Source organism: Onychomys torridus, chromosome 9 (genome assembly GCF_903995425.1).
Source record: "Onychomys torridus chromosome 9, mOncTor1.1, whole genome shotgun sequence".
NCBI classification, from domain to species: domain Eukaryota; kingdom Metazoa; phylum Chordata; class Mammalia; order Rodentia; family Cricetidae; genus Onychomys; species Onychomys torridus.
The window spans coordinates 35,843,449-35,867,781 of NC_050451.1; the positions used below are offsets into that span (position 1 = coordinate 35,843,449).

General features: G+C 43.1%; 1 protein-coding gene across 7 annotated transcripts in view; it reads right to left on the bottom strand.

Annotated features, from left to right (window-relative positions):
* Positions 1–1,650: 1,650 nt before the first annotated feature.
* Ddhd1 (DDHD domain containing 1) overlaps positions 1,651–24,333 on the bottom strand; it is a 75,883-nt gene continuing 53,200 nt past the window's right edge. For 4 of the 7 annotated variants that reach the window (XM_036198759.1, XM_036198758.1, XM_036198762.1 and 1 more), the window contains 7 exons: positions 19,569–19,831; positions 17,533–17,608; positions 12,490–12,639; positions 10,126–10,378; positions 9,037–9,231; positions 6,700–6,783; positions 1,651–2,559 (listed from right to left, as the gene is read on the bottom strand). In XM_036198759.1, the coding sequence (XP_036054652.1) occupies positions 2,378–2,559; positions 6,700–6,783; positions 9,037–9,231; positions 10,126–10,378; positions 12,490–12,639; positions 17,533–17,608; positions 19,569–19,831 (1,203 nt within the window). In that variant the 3' untranslated portion in view covers positions 1,651–2,377. The remainder of the gene's footprint in view (positions 2,560–6,699; positions 6,784–9,036; positions 9,232–10,125; positions 10,379–12,489; positions 12,640–17,532; positions 17,609–19,568; positions 19,832–24,333) is intronic. The other 3 variants (XM_036198765.1, XM_036198764.1, XM_036198760.1) reach the window with 1 other exon arrangement.

Here is a 24,333-nt window from a genome sequence, read left to right on the forward strand (position 1 = left end):
AAGTTATGAATGAAAAGCCGTAGAAAGGCCAATTTTAAAGGAAAAAATAAGATTGAACTCCAAACAGTCTTCTTATCTAACCTAACTGGGTTAAGGTTGGTATGATCAATACTCAAAAGACTCAATATGAACACAGGATAGAGAATAGAATTTTAATTAGTATAAAAATCAGGACTTTTGGGGGCCAATTTAGTACTTGCTGGAGTAAAATTGCAAACTGTTACTTGGTAACTGACTGAGCCTCTAAATCAAGTCAGAATCACACATACTCTCTCTGTATATTGCTTTAGTATATATAGCATATCCAATGATTACATGCAGAGATGGAGAGACAGAGCTATAAAACCAAACTCTCCATTGGCACTGATGAAATTATGAGCCGGAAACAGTTGTCCAGAGGTGCAGAACATCGGCTTTTCATTGAAAGGGTGCTTTGAATGTTGTTCTTCCCAAGAGTTGACATAAGCTCAAACAGTGAAATCCAACTGCTTTTCGGTGTGAGGAAAAGCAAGCAGACATACTCCTTTGCTTACGAAAGCCAACTTTTCAGTTGATATCTAACACATGCTCAACCACCTTTAATGAAAGCTATATGATATGGGCTTAATTTTCCTGAGAATTAAATAAGACCTGCTAAATAAACAGGTTACAAAAATGACCTGCATTCACAGGAGTCTCCAAACTCAAAAGATGCCTCAGCTTTGCTAAGATTCATCAAAAGCCTTTGCAGCAAGGGTTTTTGTGAGCCACGTACTTGGTCACACAGCCTTGGAATTCTAGCAGGAAGTGCTGAATGTCGAGCAGATTCAAGGGCAGTGAGGAACCGACAGTACTGAGGACCAGGAGCAACACCCACAAAGCCACGGGCTCTGCCACCCTGCAGAGAAAAGAGCAGGGCAGATGTGGGCTGACTGGCACTGCTCCCAGCAGCTACAAAATCCCTTCCATGAGAAAGAGCACCTTGAGTGGAACCTAGGGAGAGCCACCCAGAAGCCAGTGTTGGCCACGGCAAGGAGAGCTCCTGCTGCCCTAAGTGAACCCCTCTTCTGTCGGAGGCCAGGATGTACCTGGAGGTAACGCTGGGCTTCACCGTCATTCTCCAGCTTACTAACATCTGTAGACTACATGGGTCACATGGGAACGAAGTCATCAGGTAGCACAGAAAAGGGTATGGTCTGGCTTCAATCCAAACACTTTTGATTTGCTGTGTAATCTGATGCCAAGGCACTTCAAATATTGGTACCTTAGTATATAAACATGTGACATGGTAGCATGTGTTACTTACCTCAGGAAGCTTCTACACAGGTCGCTGAATGCACACTTCAGATGAAAAGCACTGTGGACACAATTACAGCCCAGAAAACCCTCCAGTGCCTCAGTGTCCGTGGACTGGGCCCAAGTCTCCATGTTTTCCTTAGAGCTTTAAAGATTACATGTTGGTGGCATTCCATCCTTCACACGTGTTAGCTGTTTGGCACACAGCTGTTTATATATTTCAAGTCCTCACATTCTCTAGCCCAAAGGTGTGTTCTAATTTTCCAACATAACCCAATGTGGAGTCCCTATGTTGACAACTTCCAGCGTTCTCTGAGGTACATGTGACATCATAAAAAAATAAATAAAAAAAATTGAACTAGTGCTGTGTGAAACCATGTTTTTAATGAAAAACAAAACAAAAACAAAAACAAACCCCCCCCCAAAACCTGAAAGTATGCCACAGCATTACCTGGTCATCTGAAGGTACAAAGATGGATTTTGAGAAAAAGGGGCCTCAACATGATACAAAATGAATGTGGCTCAAAAGAAACATTAAAAACATAATGTTTCATACACGAACTAACTAGAGATAATAAATTATAAGTACAGTAGTCAAATATTGCTTTCTAGCATTAGTTTTTTTTAGACAAGTTAAATTTAGAACTTTTTAAATTTGTTATATTCTTCTTTCAAAGGAACTGTGGACATGGAAACCTTCACAGAATCAAAAACCATGATGCCACCTGTATGTAGTCTTCACAGAACGGACTGGACTCTGACCACCTTAGAGTTATACCATCTTTAGATTAATACATTATGTTAGACTCCTGGAGAACTGGACTGTGATGACTACCTTCACGCAGCTCACCTAAACCCTCCACACTTCCACGCCTGGTGATTCTCTGCAGGGGCTTGGCTAGACTCATAATCGAAATTATAGAAACAGTAAGGAACTTCTTTAGAACTGAAAGTGTGTTTTTGTTCTCTTTTAAAAATAAAATAAGGTGCTTTTAAATTAAAGTATTTCTTGCCCTAAACAAAACTGGAACCTTGATATCTCCATATCTTGACACATTTTAACAGAGAAACAAGTTTTGGGCCATTCATATCCTTCGGGAGTTCAGATTGGCTCTAGGCTGGGCTTCACACCATCGTCATGCTCATGTTTGTACATGAATGTTAAAAGAAACAGAGCGACGTCCAAGGATGACCAGTAGGCAGTGTGCGATGTGACGGCTGACCAATAGCGGCTCTCCACCAGGCCTTCTCTGAGTTCAAAGTCAATCCTGTGCTCCAGTTCCACTGAAAAGACAGGAGTTTATGAGGGTTAGGGTGCGTTCGGTACAGGCTGCAGACAGCTGGGGGGAAATCTAGGGAATGGAAATGAGTTTTAAATTGTTACCCTCTTCACTCTAAATTTGTGGGGCAGTAAAAAAGCCGAAGCTGTCAGGGTTCTCCTGATGGGCTCTGTTTCATTGCTCCAGTCAGCAAAGAATAATAAAAGAAAACAACAAAAATTCACTTGCTATCATGGCATATTTCTGGCATTAGAAGACTTTTTTTTTTTTTTTTTTTGGTTTTTCGAGACAGGGTTTCTCTGTGTAGCTTTGCGCCTTTCCTGGAACTCACTCTGTAGCCCAGGCTGGCCTCGAACTCGCAGAGATCCACCTGCCTCTGCCTCCCGAGTGCTGGGATTAAAGGCATGGGCCACCACCACCTGGCCAGAAGACTACTTCTTATCTCCCCTTCTTTGAAGAATTTCCTGCATCCCCAGGGAAGTGAGGAGGTCACCTGATGCCTCCTCATTGGGGACCTGTTCTGTGGGGAAATGTTCCACAACCACCATTTTTTTTTTTTTTAAATTAAATTTATCATCATCATCATCACCATCTTACAACAATGTTCTTCCCCACTAGGCTGAATTCCTTAGAGGCAGTCGCTACACATATATCAGACTGCATCTATTTCGCAGGGTCTAGCCTGGACCTGCGACATTCGAGCACTCAAAAGAATCCACTATGTGGTGGGATAAATTAAATTGTGGGAATATCTTGTAGGAGGAAGGGCTTTACCTATAACTTCCTGCCCTCAAACAATTCCGTGCATCCAAGTAAACCTTTCCAAAACCCACCAACAGTCCTTGCAACAGTGGAGAGAAAGATCAAGGCTCTTGTCAAATCTTAGTGGGCTAAAGTAATGGACCCTCGGAGATAACACACCAGGAAAATGATATCGCAAGTGCTGGAGGGATGGCATAAACCTGGCAACCTAGGTTTGCTTCCTGGAACCCATGAAAAGGGTGAGCGAGGGTCAACTCCACAAAGTGTCCTCTGACTCATGTATACACATCATTTACTTGCATATACACACAATACATACTTTTAAAAAATGGCATTATGCCAGGCTCCCAGCACTCGGGAGGCAAAGGCAGGTGGATCTCTGTGAGTTCGAGGCCAGCCTGGTCTACCGAGCGAGATTCAGGATAGGCACCAAAGCTACAGAGAAACCCTGTCTCAGAAAAAAACAATAATAATAAAAAAACAACAACAAACAAAATGGCATTATGATATTCAGGGTCTCTTTTAAAACTGTTTGAGCCATACAATACTTTGAATGATCTGTCTTACAAACAAAAACACCTAGGTCACTACCAGATACTTATTAACAAGAGTGCCAAAGGATGTCAAAAGTAAAATGTAGCAAAACCAAAGAAGGCTGGAGGAGAAAAAACTAGGTTTTGCTTTATATTGGGAATGTGGCAGTCACATGTAAGAAATCTTACCACTCTAGAAAATAATTTTAAATAAATGCTTGATGATGTTATCTTTTTGTTGTTGCTGTCATTGATTTTTTTCGAGACAGGGTTTCTCTGTGTAGCCCTGGCTGTCCTAGAACTCATTCTATAGACCAGGCTGGTCTCGAACTCAGAACTCTGCCTCCCAAGTGCTAGGATTAAAGGCATGTCCCATCACTGCCAGCTGCTGACGCTAGTCTTAAACAGGGTTTGTTTTGTGGTAATAGCGGTTGACAGTATATAAACACAGAGTGGTACCTTTCAGTTATACTTTTCTGATTTGTAAATTTAGCTATGTATCTGCTCAGAGAAGATTTATACTTAAGAGATGGAATGCCTTCTAGCCTATAAAATACTTGTATAAAATACCGACACAGATCTTTCACAAAGTTCTTTTAACTCTAAATTTTTCACTTAATGAAAATAAAACTAATCCACAATGTCAGAAATTGCTGAAATCCATGTGGATTTAGGTAAGAATGCCCTAATCCTGTATTTTTGTACTACATGGGCCTTCACATGAGATTTATAGGCACTCACTCACACCAGACCAGAAAAGGAAATGAGAAAACTGAATTCTCCGACATGATACATGGAGTCAAGATGAAGCAGGCTACAGAGAAAGAGAAGAGGTAAGTGTGAGATCTGGGAGGGTTCCACCTCAAATGCTGCTGCATGATCCTTTTTAGTCCCAAACTCTACATTACACGTTCAAATCAAAGGCACATTTTTTTCCCCCCCGCTACAGGAATTATTTGGCTCCACTCTGGGTTTAAGGTCCTGATTTTTTTTTTTTTTTTGAGACAGGGTTTCTCTGTGTAGCTCTGGCTGTCCTGGAACTTGCTTTGTAGACCAGGCTGGCCTCGAACTCACATAGACCTGCCTCTACCTCCCGAGATTGAAGGATATGCCACCACTGCCATGCTACCGCTGTCCTAAAACACTGCTTTCATAAAGTGGTTACTCTATTTTATTATGGGCCCTTGTCGTTCTTGTCACTTTTGGGGACATTGGTCATGTTGTTACCTAGACTGGCTCCATCTGCGCTTTTCCACTATCAGTGGGCTTGGGTTAGAGGCATCAAAATGCAAATGAGGCAGCCAGCTTCCCCCAAACCTGTTGTGGCCTCACAACCTCCTTTGTGTCCTCAGTGCAGTTCCTGTTCATCTTGCTGGCTTTGTGGGAGATCAGGGCGGAAATGAAGAGGGTCTGTCCTCCCTCTCCTCTCTTCCTGTTCTGTGGCTCGCAGCATCTCCCAGGGAGAGAGATTCTACGCGGCAGTACCACTTTGTACTGCTGGACAATATGCTCTTGGCCAAACAGGTTCAGACGCAGAGGGACTGCTGTCTCGGTATTATCATACCAAGAGAGAAAGCAAAATTACCTTTTCTTCTTTTTCTATGCTTCAAATACCTAAATGTAAACTGTTAAAAAACCAGACAGACAGACCTTGTTCCTGGGCAGGTGGAGAGAAACAGAGAGCAGTGTGGCTGAAAACAGGTGCGTGTGTGCGAACCCAGGCCGAACAACAACGCTGGGAGTCACTCCTTACGTGCTGTCCTTTTCTGTGTGGTTCTTCACACAGTACCTCCCACTGTCTCGGAGCAGGGTGTTAACTAGGCCAGGCTGGCAGGAGGCGCCCAGGGATTCAGCCACCTCTGCCCCCTTAGAACTGCAGTAAAAGCATGTAACACCGTGCCCAGCTTGTAAAGAGTGGGTTGTAAGGCTTGAACTCAGGTTCTCTTGCAAGGATTTTCCTGACTGAGCTATTTCTCCAGCCCAATGATGCTATTCTTTTTAAGGAAATGTTTGGCTATATAACTAGAATTCTTATGTAAGGTAACTTCTTGAAGGCAATTTACTGAGTTAGGTCAATATAAACTCCTGCTCTGGAGGAAAAAAAAAGACCCAGCTTCTTATACTCAAACACCGTTTGGGAACTATCAAGTAATATGGTTTTTGATAATTGAAGAAGATGTATGAAAAATTAAAGGTGGCTAACATAACCGAAGAAAATCCTGAACACGTTAACATCAAAGATAAAATTCACTATTAGTAAGAAAAACAGGAAAGAGAGAGAAACTCTAGAAGAAAGAGTGAGAAATCAGTCAGTAAAAGAATTTTAAGTTGTTAGATAAGTCCTGAGTGATAGATTCGGAGTGTGCTGGGCAGGAAGGCTGAGAATGCCTCTGCATCAGTACCACTGTTTATAAAGGATCCGCCCGGGGGAGAACACTCTGTGCTTGTGTTGGAATGATTGTCAGCTGTGGTAGACCCACAACCCAAGTGCTAACGGCAGACGTCAGAACAAGCGGGAGCATGCAGTTCTCTGTACAGGAAACCTTCTTACATCTAAGTAGAGAGAGGAAGAGAAGAGCAAAATGTCTGAGGTCTCGAGGACAATAAGGAAGATGGACAGGGGCCTAATGCCTCTCTCCTGTCTCTGAAGGCCCTCTTCTGTAGGGTGCTGTATTTTTTAGCATCTGAAGTGCTCATGAACTCTACTACTGAAGATGAGAAAATACACATATAGTCTGCAGAGGTGGCATTGAGGCTGCTCTTCCAGAGGCTAGCCCAGTTCTCCCTGAGCCTCTCCAAGTAGACCATTCTCTCAGTGTGCCGAGCACCACCCCTGACATATACCATACCGAGGCTAGCATCTTTACTCTGCATTACATTTTCCGGGAAAAGAAGTTGTGGGAGATAAAAGAACGATTCTTGAAGTCTGAAATCTGTGGAAAAAAACAAACAAGATGCTGTAAAGTCAAGGCTGAGAGTTCAAAATGGCCTTCACTGTTGCAACGGCCAAAACGTTAGTGCAACCTTCCAAATAAGCTGAGTAAGCCTAGCACACACACAAAGAAGCACACCCCTAGGTTTCTGTGAAGAGCTCCTTCATGGAAAATGTAAGCACAATTCAATTCTCAAGTGTAATGTCAGAATTTGTTGACAGCTCAAAACTCCTCAAACTTAGCACTAATTCAAGTTACCTAGAGGGCAATAAAACAAAAACAAAAACAAACCAAAAACCCCTGAGGGAAACAGATCCTTTTCTTTCACACCATGTTACAAACACAGGGCACAAGAAAGGAAAGCATAGGTTCTACAGCAAGCTGCTCTTCGCGGAAGAAATGACGGCTAGCCACAGAAGATGTGTCAACTTGCTGAAGACAAAGCGGGGCCACTGACACCCCTACTCTTCCAAGAGAACACTTGGTTGCAAATCCAGTCTGTGTCCTCTTTACCCTCAGATAATGAGACTCACAGACAGTGGCATCAGAACAGAGGTTATCCTGAAGAGTTGAGGCAATCAGTGTGAGGAGGAGGGAGGGAGGGAGGAAGCTCAGTCACCTAATCACAACAGCCAAATTCCAGAAAGATTGAAGGAAGAGATGTTTCAGGGTTACAAGACAGCAATTACGGCGTAAAAGTCAGGATTACACAGAGTGATACACTGAAGCAAGTCAAAGAATTCCTAAGACAAATCCTGAGTGACTTACGACAGAATCGTACTGTCATAGGTCGGAGTTTAACAGTCCAATCTCTACTGAGAGATGACTATAGAGACTCATGATTATCTCTGATATAGTGGAGCCCAAGGGTGGAATTTAACATGAAGACTGGTAAAGCATATCCATGCAAGCAAGACACATCATGGCTGGGGTGCACCTCAGCAGACTGTACGCTGTATGCACAGCACACGCTCGGGCCTCGGTCTGAGGGAGTATGTGGGATGTCTGTCCAGCTGAGCACCTATGGATTGCTCAACAGTAGGAAGACCTGTTTCTCTACCACCATTTGAGACACGTTTGGTAGTAAGTACCCAAAATGAAAACATTTTCTTTGCTCAGACTCTGTATGGGTTCACTCCGTTTTCTGAGGGTCTCCACTGTCGCCGTGAGAGTCTGACCCCAGGTTGTTCCTCAGCGTCTCTGCTGTGCAGTAGCAAGAGTCTGGAGAGCTGCATGTCACTAAAGTGTATACACTCAGAGTCATGTTTCTAGGTACAAATGACTGGACAACGGTGTAAGAACTCAGAGGAAAATGAGTTATATACAGCTACCAAAGTCTAAAAAGGACTGTTTACACATGGTCCTCATGACTCACAAATATAAATCTTAGCACTCAAAAGGAAGAAAAATGATGTCGGCCCGGTTAGGAATGCTCAGCCCTACTGCTGATCCGCTCCGGAGGGTTGAGTACGGAGGAGCCATGCAGCCTCTAGGACGCCACCTTGACTTATTCTGGTTGCTGGTCACTTCAAAATTCAGGGTGGCGGACACAGCAGGCACACAAGGCTACCAGTAACTGCAATGAGGCCATCACATGACTGGAGCAGTCCAATTCCTCCTGCTAGCTTCAGAAAGGGAGCAGCTGCTTTAGAGCCTGCCGTCCTTATCACCAATGGGAATACCCAAGGTCTTAGAGCTATGACTGGACACTTCAAAGTAATGTTCACTGATGGTCCACAGCTCTGTAAGACTGAAAACAATTGAAGTCCACTGGAAAAAGATAAAGTTCCATCTCACTGCAACATTTGTACCCTCATAGAAATCCCTATTATACATTGGGTAACTGGGCAGAAATAGAAGAACCCAGTAGACAGAATGAAGTGTCTCAGCTTTGGAGGTCTCATAAAGCTGGAAGCGAGCGTGTTTAGCTGCAGGACAGAGCAGTGTTTCAGAACTCTCAAGGCCAGGTACAGGACACGTCTATCAGTGATAATGTGAAATTTACACCTTGGCGATTGTACTAGAAATGTACTTTGTAAAAGCTAGAGGCACTCACCCCACAGACTGTCTTGTGCTTGATAGTTTAGACCCTTGTGCTACAGAGCCCTGGCTAAAACGATCTAGTAACTTCTCTCTACAGACACTAGAAAGTATTCTTTTCAGACCTGAGTGGGGACCTCCAGTATTCCCATCCTCCCGTCCCTCTAGAAGCTAGAGAGGTAAGTAAGCCCGAGGAGAACTGTAGGAACTAACATGCAGAGTCCAGGAAGCCCGAGCTGCTGTGCGGCAGGGTCTGTGTGGCCACGGTGGTGGTTGACGGCAAAGAAACAGGCTGCTGCTTCTCGCCTTCCACTGTGTCTTTAGATGTCTCAGATGGCTGCGATGTTGAAGAACGTCCAAATCTCGAGAACAACATTCCTCCAAGCCCCTTGCCAATGCTAGCAGCCCCTGTAAGTCACAAAATGGGGCAGTCATTCTGCTGACTCACCTCACAGCACACTGAAGAGCACCACCCCTAATTACAGCCAATTGGCAGAGGGGCCAAGCTACTCATTTTTTTCCAGGGTGGGGACCTAAAAAAATTCCAATTTCTAAGTAGGTTTCTAAGTAAGAACAATGTTTAAAAGAATAAAGTTGTAAAAATTCTAGGAATACAGATACATGAATATACAACCAAGATGGTATTTCATTCAAATGTTCATTATTATGGAAGTATTTGGCAAAATTAAAATGTCTAATAAAAACTCATGCTTTTGACATGGGGCATATACCCACTATTAATAGGCATACGTCTTACTGAATGTATGCTATAAAAAGCCTTCAGTAACCTCTGAGCAGGAAGTCACGTAGCAAGCAAGTGTGGTAGGTAAGGCCTACTTATAGCGCCATCTTGTGGTATCTGCATAAAGGACACTAGGCCAGAAATAAAGGACAAACTCGGTGGTATGCTACTGTGCTGGCACAGAAGTTACTCAAGGAGAGATGAGACAGCCATTGCCCCAGGAAGCAAAAGCACTAAAGGCCTTGACTTTCAGAAGACGCCAGAGTCCTGATGGGGAGATTCTCCCAGGATGCGGAAGAGCAAGTGGAGCATCAAACAACAGCATTTCTCAGGGGCCCTCTGCAAGTCATGGGCCAAGACCATAGCGAGTGACAGACTGCTGCTCCTTGTTCTTCTCCACTGTAAGTGGAGGACGTCAGAGCTTCTGCTCGGTCAGAGCTTCTGCTCGGTCAGAGGGAAGCTACTTCCAGGAGACAGACAGCTGGAAGTTTCTATCAGCCTATTTCCAACTGCCCCCAACTTAGGTGTTTCCGTTCACAGCTGGAAATGAGAGAGGTTACCCAGTATGCTGGCTTTGCCAATGTTCGTTATAGACTCTCCATAGTGGCGCCGCGATAAGACCGGGGAGGTCACGGGGCTTGGGATATTTGCGATGCTTTCACTCTCTGAAACTGAGGTAGGTTCTTTTGCTGGGTTGAGAAAGTTTGGCTTCATATGCTCATAAGGTAGAGGATTTGAAGTGTTGTACCAGTGGATCTGGACCGGTGAGATGTTGCTGTAGTGTTTCAGAATCAATGGCTCTAATCTGTAAGCCTAGATAGTTAAAAATGCATAGAAATACAATGTTAATACACAATGGCTGGATTTTAGTAAAATGTTTATTCCCAAAGCTCTGCTGAATAAGTATCTTAGAACAGGAATTTTAAAAATGGCTTAAATAGGCTTCTATATTTTTCACTGTTAATATATGTGCTTGTCTAATTACATATTCTTTTTTTTTTGAGTTGAGGATCGAACCCAGGGCCTTGTGCTTGCCAGGTAAGTGCTCTAACACTGAGCTAAATCCCCAACTCTAATTACATATTCTTAATGAGATTATAAAAAAAAAAAATTGGAGTTAGTTTTGATTAATGGTGTCTATTAATTCATTTTCAGCCAAAAAGACTAAGTTTTACCACATTCTGATATGGTCTAACAAGATTTATGGCAGAATCACAAAGCTGAAGTGGTGGATGATAGCCCAAAATATAGCAAATAAGGTGGATCTCTAATATTCAGATATTTATTACACCTGATTTCAAACACATGACTCCGATAAGAGCCTAACTTGAAAGCCAACAAAAGGCTGCTGCCTACAGCAACAAACCAGTCATCAGTTACAGGCGCAGCGTCAGAGTCCCTTAGCACAGTCTCGCCGTCACGGTTTGCCATTAGTTAGGTCACAGAATCTCAGAGCCGTCTTATAGGAGGACCTTGGCCTAGCCAAGGTCCACACAAAGCATTAAAGAAAAACAGTTCAGCTTGGTGGCAAGATGCATGCTTAGGACATGTGAAGTGCGGGTTCAAATCCCAGAACCCACACATAAAAGCCAAATTTGAGATGTACAAAGACGACAGAATTCTTGTTTGCAGAAAGACACCTGAACATACACTCATGCTGGTCTCACAGTGACTGCGGCTCTGTACTCTGTCTGAGCCTCTGGCAGACTGAGGCTGTGCTCCTGGCAGAGGCTTATTTTCAGCTCTTCCGTTTCAGTGGGAGCTTTCTCTCAAACATGGCAGTTGACAGCTTAAACACCCAGGACTTTCTAAAATTCAGTCTGTCAGTCAGTGTTTGGTGGTAGTGAATGACCTTTCAAAAGACTTCAAACAAGTATAATAAAAGCCAATTTCAGATAATTATTTAAAGTGTTTTTTCTGTGTGTGTGTTTGACCGTTATCCCTAACAAGACCTAAGAAAACTTCTTCACTGTGTGGTGGGGAATTGAACCAGGTTCCTCCAGTAACTAAGTAAATTGAGCTACACTCCAGCCTAAAAGTATTTGTCTTGTCTAAAGACCTCTTCTTGGCTCTATTTACGAGTAGATGTAAGATCTTGGACTGTTTACATTTAAAAACATTTTAAAAGGCAAATATAGTAGAAAATTGGAAAAAATGAGTATTTTATACTTTGACTCAACTAAACGCATGGTTTTATCTTTCATGTTTTCAAGATGATCTGTTAGGTTCATCTCAACTACATAGGACATGTTAGTAAAATAGCACCTAAAGCAGGGTTTCTGTATTTCCTTATTTTTATGTCTGTACACCAAGACATATAGGACAACTGTGAAAACTGCTTTTCTCTTCCATCACGTGGTTCCAGGGAGTACTCTCAGGCTGTCAGGCATGGCAACAAGCACCTTCACCTGAGTTCTCTTGCCAGCCTTTAAAGCAGGATTGAAGACTTCTGTTCCTAGGCCATTGGCATGATTACTGGTTAAGGTCTGAAACTAACAGGTGCCTGTCTCTCATACTGATGTCCAGGGGTATTATTTTTTATAACTTTTTAAAAAAGATTGATTTATGTGTATGTGCACCAAGGGTGTGCAGTGCCCGTGGAGGCCAGAAGGGGGCTCCCTGAAGTTGGATTTGCAGAAGGTCACCGGATGTGGGTGGGTCTGGGAACCAAACCCAGGGCCTATGCAAGAGCAGCAAGTGCTCTTAACAACTGAGCTATCTCTCCAGTCCCTAATAAGGTGTTACAAGAGAAGATCCTCTCTAATATTTTGTTTTATGAACTCTGAATGAACCAACACACAGTGTTAAAAATATAACCTTTCCAATGAGCTAGAAAATGAATTCTCTTGTTAGTTCACAGCCCTTTACAAGGTTTCTCACAGAGCAACAATTCAGGATCTAGGAAGCTCACAATAAAAACTCACCACTGGGTCTGTAGGATGAAAAATATTTAGTAAGCGATTACAAATCTCTCTAGGTAAAATGTGGTCTTGACTTCCAGTATTTCCGGGCCGGATGCCACGCAACGCCAAAAAAACTGCTAGTGGAGATCCCATGCAGAAGAAATTCTCGACCTGAAAGGAAAAAGCCATCTCAAATTTAAAAAATGATGAAGGGTTATTTTCAATAGAATCTGGGGATAACACGTTCCATAATAAAATACAAACAATAAAATTACCTCTAAGTCTGTGCTTTGTCTATGTTATTTGTTAATTACATACTAGTCATTAAAGATTTTATAATAGTTTACTTCCAGGAGGGTTTTTATTATTTTAAAATCTGACAAGCTGAAACTGAGAAAAGGAGGGAGGTGAGGAGAAGCAGTCCTTGTGTCTAGCATTCACCAGTCAGGGTGTACTGAGCTAGGACGTGACCACACTGCTAGACGAGGGGCTGTGATGGCTGGGACCAGCAAGGGAGAGCCACTGTTCCCAAGTGGTGTGTGGGAGGCACAGTGGAAGGATGTCATACAAGAATGGATATGGTGATATTTTGTGCTGAAAGTGATTTTAATAAAAATGTGATTTAATAAAACCGTTAAGAATCACATCTACAAATGGAGCCTCCAACTCTGAGGGCTTTACAGAGGGTGGGGTGTGCTGTGACCAGTACAAGAGAGTAAGGGTTTCTACGGTTGAGACTGGGGTTTCAGGGCTAGGAGAATGACAGACAAGACTGACTGATACTCATATGGGTTAAAGCAGAGAGAGAAAGGTACTGGATGATTTTTGAGAAAAGACGTAAGACTGAAAAATTATGCGCGCACACATGAATCTTCTAGTCAGATCTCTATCTAAGGAAGATGGGCTTAATTTATATCTTAGGCAGTGAAGAACAGCACTTAATCCATACTCTGGGAAGTATAACCTGGTAGTAGTATGTATAGATGCACCAGAAAATTGAGATACTATTGATTTTGGGGGGGAAATCTCTTGAAAGAAACAAGGCAAGAGATAATCTCAGTTCGGGCAGGCCCAGCTGTCACTCACAATGGGAACATTGAGGATAGAGTGGGGTCACATGCTTGGACGGAGACGATAAAGAATGGGCCAGAAACAACAATATAATTTCATTGTCAGAGGAAACTGTCCCCAAATCTTAGGTTTGTTCACAGTTAAGTTTGAGACCTCTGCAATGTGGGTGAAAAGTCAGCTGGGGATACAGAATTGTATCTTCTGCCATCTGCATCTACATCCACACCACCATCATTGTAGTCAGGGCATGTGAGGCTAAGAAAGTCAACGAGCTTGCCTAGGATGTGCTTAGAACACGGACAGCTGGACACAGATCTACATTTAGTCAGCAAAATGAAGAGGGGACTCTAGAGAGGGAAAGAAAGAACCAGAATAAATGGTTCACGTAAATCAGACTCTGTTCCTAATAGCCATCATCATGCACCTGTAACTCTTTCCAAAAAGATGACAGGATGACTTATTTTTAGAGTGAAAAAATATGCACAAATATTTATTCTGAATGAATATTCTGAAATGGGGCCTTGTGTTTCTGAACCTAGGGCCCTCACACATGCCACCACCAAGCTGCCCAGCCTGAGGAAAAGCTGCAAGTAACAGGGCACAGCTGGTATAAACCGGTTCTTATACAAACTGGGAAAAGAAGGTCCGAAAGAGGAAATAAAGCCATACATGTGACTCATGTCTGTAATCCCAGTGCTCATGAGACTGAGGCAGGGCTGGGAGTCTGAGGCCAGCCTGGGCTGCAGGGTAATTTTGAGATTAGCCTGGGTTACTTGGTATCAGAGGTTCTGTCTCAAAGAGCAAAAACAAGGGCTGGGGTGTGGTGGTGTGTGTGGCTCAGGGGGTAAAAGAGAGCATTTACTCTCTAGCATGACGACCTAAGTTCGAACCCCTCACATTCACATGAAGAAGCTGTGTGTGGTTACACACACTTGTCATCCCAGGATTGTGAAGGTTCTGAAATCCTGAAAACCAGTCAAAACGGGAAGCTTCTAGTTCAGTGCGAGATTCTGTCCCAAGGCAGTAAGGCAGAGCGATAGAGGAAAACATTCAGCTTTGTACTCTGACCTCTGTGTAATGAAGACAAACACCTGCATATTCAAATGCATGTCCCAGGCCCCCCTGCATATTCAAGTGCATGTCCCAGCCCCCCCTCCTGCATATTCAAGTGCATGTCCCAGCCCCCCCCCCCCCATTCAAGTGCATGCACCGGCCCACCCCTACACACACACCTGTATATTCAAGTGCATGCACCAGGCCCCCTCCCCCACTTGCACCAGCCACCCAATATACAAAAAATAGGTGACAAGAGGAAGCTATGACATTCTGTGCACAGCGCTTTCTGCACTGGCTAGTCACTCCAGAAACACGTAAGTCCTTTCTTCCGTGTTGTTTGGTTTATGATGACTGCAAACTGAAACACAGAGCTACTGTTCTCTTACAGTCTGTTATGACTGTCAAATGATCAAAAAACATTAAAATATCATGTGTGTACATGTGTGATGTATATGGGGGGGCATGTGTGTACCATGGCACATATGTGGCCGTCAGAGGACAATTCTGTAAAGTAGATTCTCTCCTTCTGCCTTTGTGTGGGTTGCAGGGATTGAACTCACGTCACCAGGCCTGCAGGACAAGCATCCTTCCCTGCTGAGCCATCTTACCAGCCCCATCAAAGAATTTCGAAGACAAAAAGGAACTTTAGATACTTAGTGTAGCTTCCTCATCAGAGACAAGTCAAGATCTGAGTTCCGAAATGGGACATGACTTGGCTAACGTTACTAGAGAGGACAAAGTCCCACCCAAATCAAAGCTCCGCTGTCCACACTGCACCCTGACAACTGTCACTGCTCTTTTCCCGGTTTTGAAGCTCAGTGGTCAACTCCAACAGGACAGACACCAGCATCCTCAAGGTCAGTCCAGCTGCTGGTTATCCACAGGAAAACTTGTTTTCTTCTGACCCTGTTCTCAGTTAGATGCCCTTCTTAATTCTTGACTCCTGTTTCCCTCCAAATAACAATGAGGAGCCTTTAGTAACCTATGCATGACTTGCATCAGAAGAAACCCAATTATATGTGCAGGTTATAGCCATGTGGTACTAAATCTAAGATCATAATAAACAATGTGTCCTGTCCAATTCTGAGGTAAAAAAACCAGTTTTCTTTATCTACCAGATACATTTATACATTAGCATTAATTGTATATGATAGTGCTGGTATTCAAATTTTAGACTGATAACTTCAGAGACCATATTCTTTAAATGCATGTTTCATTTGACCATGCATCCCCACCCCACCCCACCCCACCCCATCACACCCCACCCCACCTGCACAGTGCTAGCAACTGACCCTAGCGCCTTATGCACAGGGGCCAAGCTCTTTGCCACGGAGTTATGAGCCCTGCTCAACAACATGGTTTTTAAATGTATGGTCTAAGTTAAAAGAAACAGTGTGGGGGAGCCCAGTCACAGGGATGTGGCACCCTCTTATAGCCTCTGCAGGCACCAGGCACACATGTAGTTTATACATATTCATGCAGGCATTCACCCATGTTCACAAAAATAAATACCAGTTAAAGAAGAACTGTGTAAGCCATAGTGTCTCCCTGCACTTTAAGCTGCACGCTAAGCTCCTGTGTGAGAAGGGGAACACCAGGGGCAGACATGTGGTGGTCATGTTAGAGGCCCACCACCGCGGTGAGGACGTTTCCCAGAGTGCGGTCAGTGCCGACGTCTCTAACCCTTATGCGTTCCTAGAGCGCTGTCTCCACAGGTCTAAAAACGACTTTCACTCTGTCCCTCTCAAGCAGATGGCGGTTCCCCTTCTCTTACAGCCCCTGGCCAAGTCCTGACAACTCCAGCCAAACTGATCCTGGGAGCTTTGCCTTGGACTTTTGTGGAGACTTCATCAACTGAGCACCCAGCTTTCTTCCCTGAATTCATGCCAGCCCGTTTCCTTTTATTTTCTTGTTGCTGACCACACATTTTATTACATTTGTAACAGTCAACATTTCACACACCTGCCTCAACTTCTCCTCTCCTCCCTTTTCTTTTCTCTTCTGACGTGGTCAAATGTAAACTGAGGTACAGAACAAGTGTTCATCCTCTGAAAGCTTTCCGGACTAAAGGAAGCCCCCCTCATCAGTGCAGTACTGCTCTGCACACCGTTACAGCCCGGCGCTGGAGAACTAGCTTGCTCACGCTCTTCTTCGAAGCAGCAGCATCCAGGCACACAGCACATAACCATCCGGCGTCCAGGCACACAGCACATAACCATCCGGCGTCCAGGCACACAGCATATAACCATCCGGCGTCCAGGCACACAGCATATAACCATCCGGCGTCCAGGCACACAGTATATAACCATCCGGCGTCCAGGCACACAGTATATAACCATCCGGCGTCCAGGCACACAGCATATAACCATCCGGCGTCCAGGCACACAGCATATAACCATCCAGCGTCCAGGCACACAGCATATAACCATCCGGCGTCCAGGCACACAGTATATAACCATACGGCGTCCAGGCACACAGCATATAACCATCCGGCGTCCAGGCACACAGCATATAACCATCCGGCGTCCAGGCACACAGCACATAACCATCCGGCGTCCAGGCACACAGTATATAACCATCCGGCGTCCAGGCACACAGCATATAACCATCCAGCGTCCAGGCACACAGCATATAACCATCCGGCGTCCAGGCACACAGCATATAACCATCCAGCGTCCAGGCACACAGCATATAACCATCCGGCGTCCAGGCACACAGCATATAACCATCCAGCGTCCAGGCACACAGCATATAACCATCCGGCGTCCAGGCACACAGCATATAACCATCCGGCGTCCAGGCACACAGCATATAACCATCCAGCGTCCAGGCACACAGCATATAACCATTCACGACTAAATTTTCATTCGCGTCAGGATTCTGTACTCCCATGTTCAAAAAGTACCCAGACAAGGAGAAGCTGGTCCCTTCCCTTACCTTAAATTTTAAGGCAGGTGTTTGTGTTATAGATGACGCCTTCAATCCTTGCAGACGTTCTTCTATTTCCCTCAGCCTAGGAGGCAGTATGAGATCACACATACATACATTTATAGTTTCACTACAAACCATCATTGTATTAGAGGCTTACTACGTTACTACGTTAGGAAGCAAATGATGGCCCTCGCCCTAACCCCACCCGTGACAATGTTTAATTAATGTTCCTGCTGTACTGTGCAAGGCCTGCAAAGGTACTTCTTATGATACCTAGACATAATTATCTACCTACCTACCTACCTATCTACCTACCTCTCTCTCTCTACCTACCTACCTACTTACCTACCCTATCTACCTATGTTGCTTTAAATTATACTTTATACTTTCTTGTCCAATCTTTTTTAAAAATGTTTTTTCCTTTTCTATATTTAGTAATGAATTTTATAGTCTTTCATCGAATTGCCCTCACCTACTTTAATTTCTAAAACAGCCATTATTTGTCCACCACACGAGGAACCACGTTCAACCCATCTCTGCTAAGGACATCTGAGTCACCTGTTTTATCACACTCCAGCTGTGCCCACATCTGATACATTTCTCAAGAAAGCTACAACTCACTTTCTAAGACAGACTTAATTACATGCATATGCATTTCCTTACTTATTCTGAGACAATCTCATGTATCTTAGGCTGACTTTGAACTCCTGATCCTCCTGATTCTACTTCCCAAGTGCTGGGATTACAGGCCTGTGCCACCATGACTACATTTAAACATTTTTTAAAATGTTTTTAGATTTCATCTTTAATCATGTGTATGTGCGAATGAATATGGATGCCGTGCCCACACAGAGAAGGTGGTCGTGTGAATGGATATGGACGCCGTGTCTGCACAGAGAAGGTGGTTGTGCTGTCTGTCAAAGGCACCAGGGACCAGATTCAGGCCCACTGAGAAGTCTCACTCGATCTGCACATCTGAAAATGCCACTCTGAGGGATCATCTCATTTTCTCGTGTGTTTGTGTAGACAGGGTTTCTCTGTGTAGCCCTGGATGTCCTGGAACTCGCTCTGTAGACCAGGCTAGCTTCAAACTCAGAGATCTACTTGCCTCTGCTTCTGGAGTGATGGGATTAAAGGCATGTCACCACACCTGGATAAATGCCATTTTCTTCTGAGACTAATAATCACTTTGCTATCATAATATTTATGTCTACGGCACCTAGTAAGTTAAGTCCTGAGACAATACTCTAAAAGTAAAACAAAGCCAACACTTTCTGAGTAAAAATTTTTGTCAGTTGACTTCGCTGTTTTTATAAAATATTAAACTATCAAAATCAGTATTTTTCATTATAAACTTGGATCAGTAAGAGGACGAAGAAGATGGAGAATGCAAATATAAATTAAGATAATGATGCAGCAAAGAGTTAAAGGATACTAACAAGGTCCCAGATGGTCATATGATCATTAAATGTTTATAATTATATACTATATAATTGTTAGTAAAAATAACATGTAAAATAATTTTCCAAGAATAACGAAGTTTTAATACTATTTTCATAATAATAATGATAATGATAATAATAATAATGGTTCAGACTGACCTCTATACACCAGCAAAACAAATGATACGGCAAACACTGAACAAACTGTGGGCAAAGATGGCGGGTGGCAAACGAAACTAGTCTGAAAAATGCATGTAATGAAAGTATGAAGATTACTGCTAGCTTGGTTAGGTATGTTATCTAGTAATCTTTACCTTGAACAAAGCATAAAGCTTTTTCTTTTTTGCTTAAAATTTTAACTACATTGGTGTTTGTTGTGTGCATGTGTGAGTACAGAAAAGGGCAGGGATTTCCTGGAAATGGAGTTCAAGGAATTATGAGCAGCCTGATGTGGGTGCTAGGAACTGAACTCTGGTCCTCTGAAAGAGCAGCCTGTGTTCTTAACTTTGGAGCCGTCTCTCCAGACCAGAGGCTTTCTTTTAAGGACACCAGCAATTCCGTGAGGACCTTTTCAACTCTTTCAAACTCTAGGTTGTTTACCTCCGTTTTGTTATATAGAGCTCATCCAGAAGGTGGCGCTCTTCATAGCTCATCCATCGCTCGTCAGGCAGCTCCTCTTCCCTCTGGAGCAGCTGCTCATACAGTCGAACTGGATTCCAGCCCATCATGATGTCATAAGTAATTACACACCCCAAGGAATGGGACACTATTGAGACTTTACCCCCTTTTTCTTCAAAGTCTGGATTCCGAGAACAGAAGAGGGAATATAATCGATTCAGCTCTTGCTGAAGACCTTTAACTAGCTGTTTGAGGTAAGAAAATACAATCGTATTAGGTTTTTCACTGAGTGCTATACACTTTATTTCTATGTCTTACGAAGAAAAACAAACAAGACTGATGAAATATAAACATCTTATTCAATTTACTCAGGTGCATCAAAAAGATACAGGAATGGAGGTATGTCTACATGCTACACACCCTACATTAGCACAGAGTACACCAGAGGCAGATGTTACCCATGAGGATCCTTTTGTAGGTTTTCAGTCAATTCAGAAATATACTTCCTTTTAGATTCTAATAAAATTTGCAAAGACCCCTGGGAATTCCTACTTCATTACAACTCACTGTATGTCAAGTCTAAATTTTCAGTGTGTGGGTTTTAGTCATAGGACAAAAAGAACCCAGATTTATAATAGATATATTAAATATATACTATGTGGTTAAGAGAATGTAGTAAGGGGCTACTGTATGGAAGAATCACCAGGAGACCTTGACAGTTCAAGTCTCATCGGTGACAGAGAAAAATAAAAGACGACTTCTGAGATTAACTAAAAAGCCCTGACGGGAAGCTGCTGACTAACCCCTCCCCCAAATCCACAGGAAGCTGGCTTCTCTCTCCCACGTGTCCTGGACCCTGATCTGAAGTTTAGCCCAGTCCTCTCTTCTTACTGTTTCTTCTAATTGGTTGTGAATTTTCAGTTTTATCTTATTACTTCTTTTTCAAAAATTTATGTGTTTTTATTATTTCATGTGCATTTGTTTTTGCCTGCATGTATATCTGTGTGAGGGTGTTGGATCCTCTGGAACTGGAGTTATAGGCAGCTATGAGCTGCCATGTGGGTGCTGGGAATTGAACCAGGGTCCTCTGGAAGAGCAGCCAGTCCTCTTAGCCACTGAGTATCTCTCCAGGCCCATCTCATTACTTCTTAACAAGCCAGCCACTGTTCTGACAGATTTTTTTGTTTGTTTGTTTACAGCTTCTATTTTAAAATCATGTTATATCAAGAGACAACCAAACTCTATCAGCTGCTACTGAACACTCTTCACCTGACGGCACACACCGGCATTCACTCTTGTACTTGACTGGGAGGCTCAGTGATGACTTGCACGAAGCCCTGGCATCCTCTGTTGACATCTTAGTGTTCAATAAAACAGAGGCTAATCTGAGTTACTGAAACTATGGAATATGTCTGATGCAACATATTCTGTCAATGAGACAGAGAGAGGAAGAATCCTGTGTGTTGGTGGCCATGGTTCTCCAATTCTCACATGTATTAGAATTGGGCTCTGGCTCCAAGTTCTTGACTCAGAGGCTCTGGAGAGCCTGGGAATTTGCATTTGTAACAAGTTCCTGGAAAATGCTGGTGCCGCTGGCCGGAGAGCTCTATTTAGGAACTACTCGTTCAAGAACAAATGAATATAAAGGCCTTTTAAGACATGGGCTGTAGGTGAAACTCCAGGACTAAGGAGTGTGCAATGCGATGTCACTCTGCGTGCTGTTCATTAAGGGAGCTCTAATTCTTTGGAGGGAGTTCTTACAATATCAACAATCCATAGGATTACAAAACTTCCTTCCTTCCAATGCATGCAGCAGTTTCAGAGAAAGAGAATGGTGTGTTTTGCCTGGGTCTGCATCCAGGACGTTGTGTATGCTTGGGCAGTGGGACACTGACCCAGCTCTGCACTATTGTTTACTTACGAAGGTCTTGATTCTAAGGTTTATACTAGGTAAACACAGAAGTACTTCAGTACACGGGCAAGAAGGACCGAATTTTCATTTTTTTTTTAAACAAAACAAAACAAAACAAAAAAACCCCCACAATCCCCAGAAAGTGTGAGTTGAGAAGGACCAGCTGACGAACGGTCTTGTCCCTCTAACCCTGGCTCCTCTCTGACCATTAACAAACTTAGGGTTTTTCCCTTAAGAAGCTCAATCTTAGAGTCAAGAGATCAAGGGGTGACCTAACTTAACTGCTGTGGAGATGAGAGTGCCTTCTGTGGCACCTCTGGCTGGTGGTGGCTTAGCATCCACCCCGTCTCTTGTTTCCATGGTGAAAAGAGTGTCCATTCTTTTGAGGCAACTTTGCTACTACAAAGGTCTTCACCACAGTAAACAAACACACTCCTCCTGTCCACTGATTATTTACTTTCTACGTTACAGAGCAATATGAGGGGGTTAAAATTTTTTTGATTATTTTTTATTTATGACTTATCTGCATACATGTCTGTGCACCACACATGCCTGGAGGGTGTCAGAAGAGGGGGTTAGGATTCCTACAACTGGAGTCAGATGTTTGTGAACCACCATGTGGGTGCTGGGAACCAAACCAGGATCCAATGCAAGAGCAAAAAGTGCTCTTAACTGCTGAGCCACATCTTCGACCCCAGTATGAGGGATTTTAATTTACGGACTGTCCTTCTGTAAACAAGCAACCAAGAACCCCTCTGCCCACCTCCCCTCTATGCCTTTTGTCCTTTATAATGCTTTAAAAAGCACTACCCAGAATTCCCTGATGATACCTCTTAGGAGAACTGCTAATTTAAAATACAAACACAAGCTCTGCTTCAGACCAACTGAATCACAATCTCTAGGGGATGGATCTAGAAAACTGTTTTTCCCCTTAAATATTTTGTTTCTTGAACTTTTTAGTTGAAAATACAAAATGTTACCAAGTAAATTAGTACAAAAAAAAAAAATCAAATGTCTAGGCTGGAACTGGCTCAGGGGTTATGAAAGCACAGTGCTCTTACAGAGAGAGACCAGAGTTCAGTTCTCAACTGAACCCATGCAGGTGGCTCACACCAGCTGTTAACTGCAGCTCCAAGGGAGCTGGTGCCCTTGTCCGGACTCCGTAGGCACTTGCAGTCACATGCACATCCCCTCCTCACAACACACAATTTAAAAAGCCCACACACTGTCTTTCAGTTAGAGTCCCCTCTTGTCAGCATTTGTCACGTGGTGGTAGTCTCTTCTGTAAATATGCAAATGTACACCTTCCCCAAATTTCTGGTAATTACTTCAGGGATATAGTACACACATTGTCAACTTTTATCCCTTAATATTTCATTGTACATTCTCTAATATTAGAATGTTTCTGGTAAAATTATTGGGCCACATGGCACTATCTGGATATGTTTGATCTAATCTACCAGCACGGCTCAGCTCTGTTATCCATTCCTGCAGCTTCCTCATCTACTACAGGACAGCAGAAAGCGGGATAGGGATAGAGTACTGATCACATCTCTTCACCTCCTGTCATCAGGAATGTTTCCCATAATTACTGTCTTTTATGATATTGACAATTTAAAATACAGCACCAGTTCTATTCCCTGTTTGTATTTCTCAGGTATTTCCTCACTATTATGATGCCACATAGGGGCTGCTGCATCCTCCACTGGGTATCACCTCCAAAGGCTCAACTCACATCACAATGTCCACCTGTCCCTTGGGAAAACCCAGGATAGATGCTGCCTGATTTCTCTTGTGTGTAATTATGGTTTCTCTTTTATGGACCAGTGAGCAGACTGTGGGGATGCAGACAATTAGCCTGCTCCTAAACAAAACATTGCCCTCGATTTAATAGTCACTGCTGATTCATGTCCAGTCTCCTTATACCCAATACTGCCATGACAGATATAAAATGACTTTCCAATGCCAGTCAGCTTTATTGTTCTCCTGAAAACAAGGGACCTATCTGCTTCCCACTTAATTTTTCAAATTATAATCAATATAAATGAAAGATTTTAAAAAACGGTTTACAATCCTTTATTATATCCCACATTAAAGTACTAATAATTCCTGTAGCAATGGTGAACCACTCTGGTGCCCAAACAGTTTCAGATTCAGCCAACTGGAATGGTTCTCTAGCTCCTACCCTTGTGACCTGCCATTATTCTTTTGAACATTTCTTTAGTTTCTGTCACAAATTGTTTTGGCCTCTGAATCAGCTATACTCAGAAGGTATTGTATTTTTTCTTTATGGGGAATAAGACATTACAAATATCTGGGTGTTAGGTGTGCTCAGTATGATAGGGGATCCTTGGTTTTTTGGCTTTTTAGTATACATGGCTGGGAAATATATTTATGCATGTAAACATGGTCACCTGCATATAAAATACCTACATACATACATACATATAAATTGTGTGTTCAGAATGAGACCTTCATTCCCAGTCTCTCTATATTATACAATCATGTTATTTTTATTAATCTATCTTTTTTGAGATAGGGCTTCACCCTGTAGTTCACACTGGTCTTGAACTCATGGCAATCTTTCTGCCTTAGTCTCCTGATTGCAGGTGTGAACCACCATGTACCTTTCTCCTTGCTTTGAGACAGGTCTCGCTTTGTAGCTCTGCTTCCTGAGTGCTGAGGTAAGGTGTGTGCTACCATGTCTGGCCCTCCTCTGTATTTTTAAGGAGCACCAAGCGGTTGCTGTTACTAGTCCTCTCTGGTCTGAAGCTGGTCAAATTCACTATTAAAAAGCTCATGTTACTATAAAGCACACCTACCACGACAAGATGC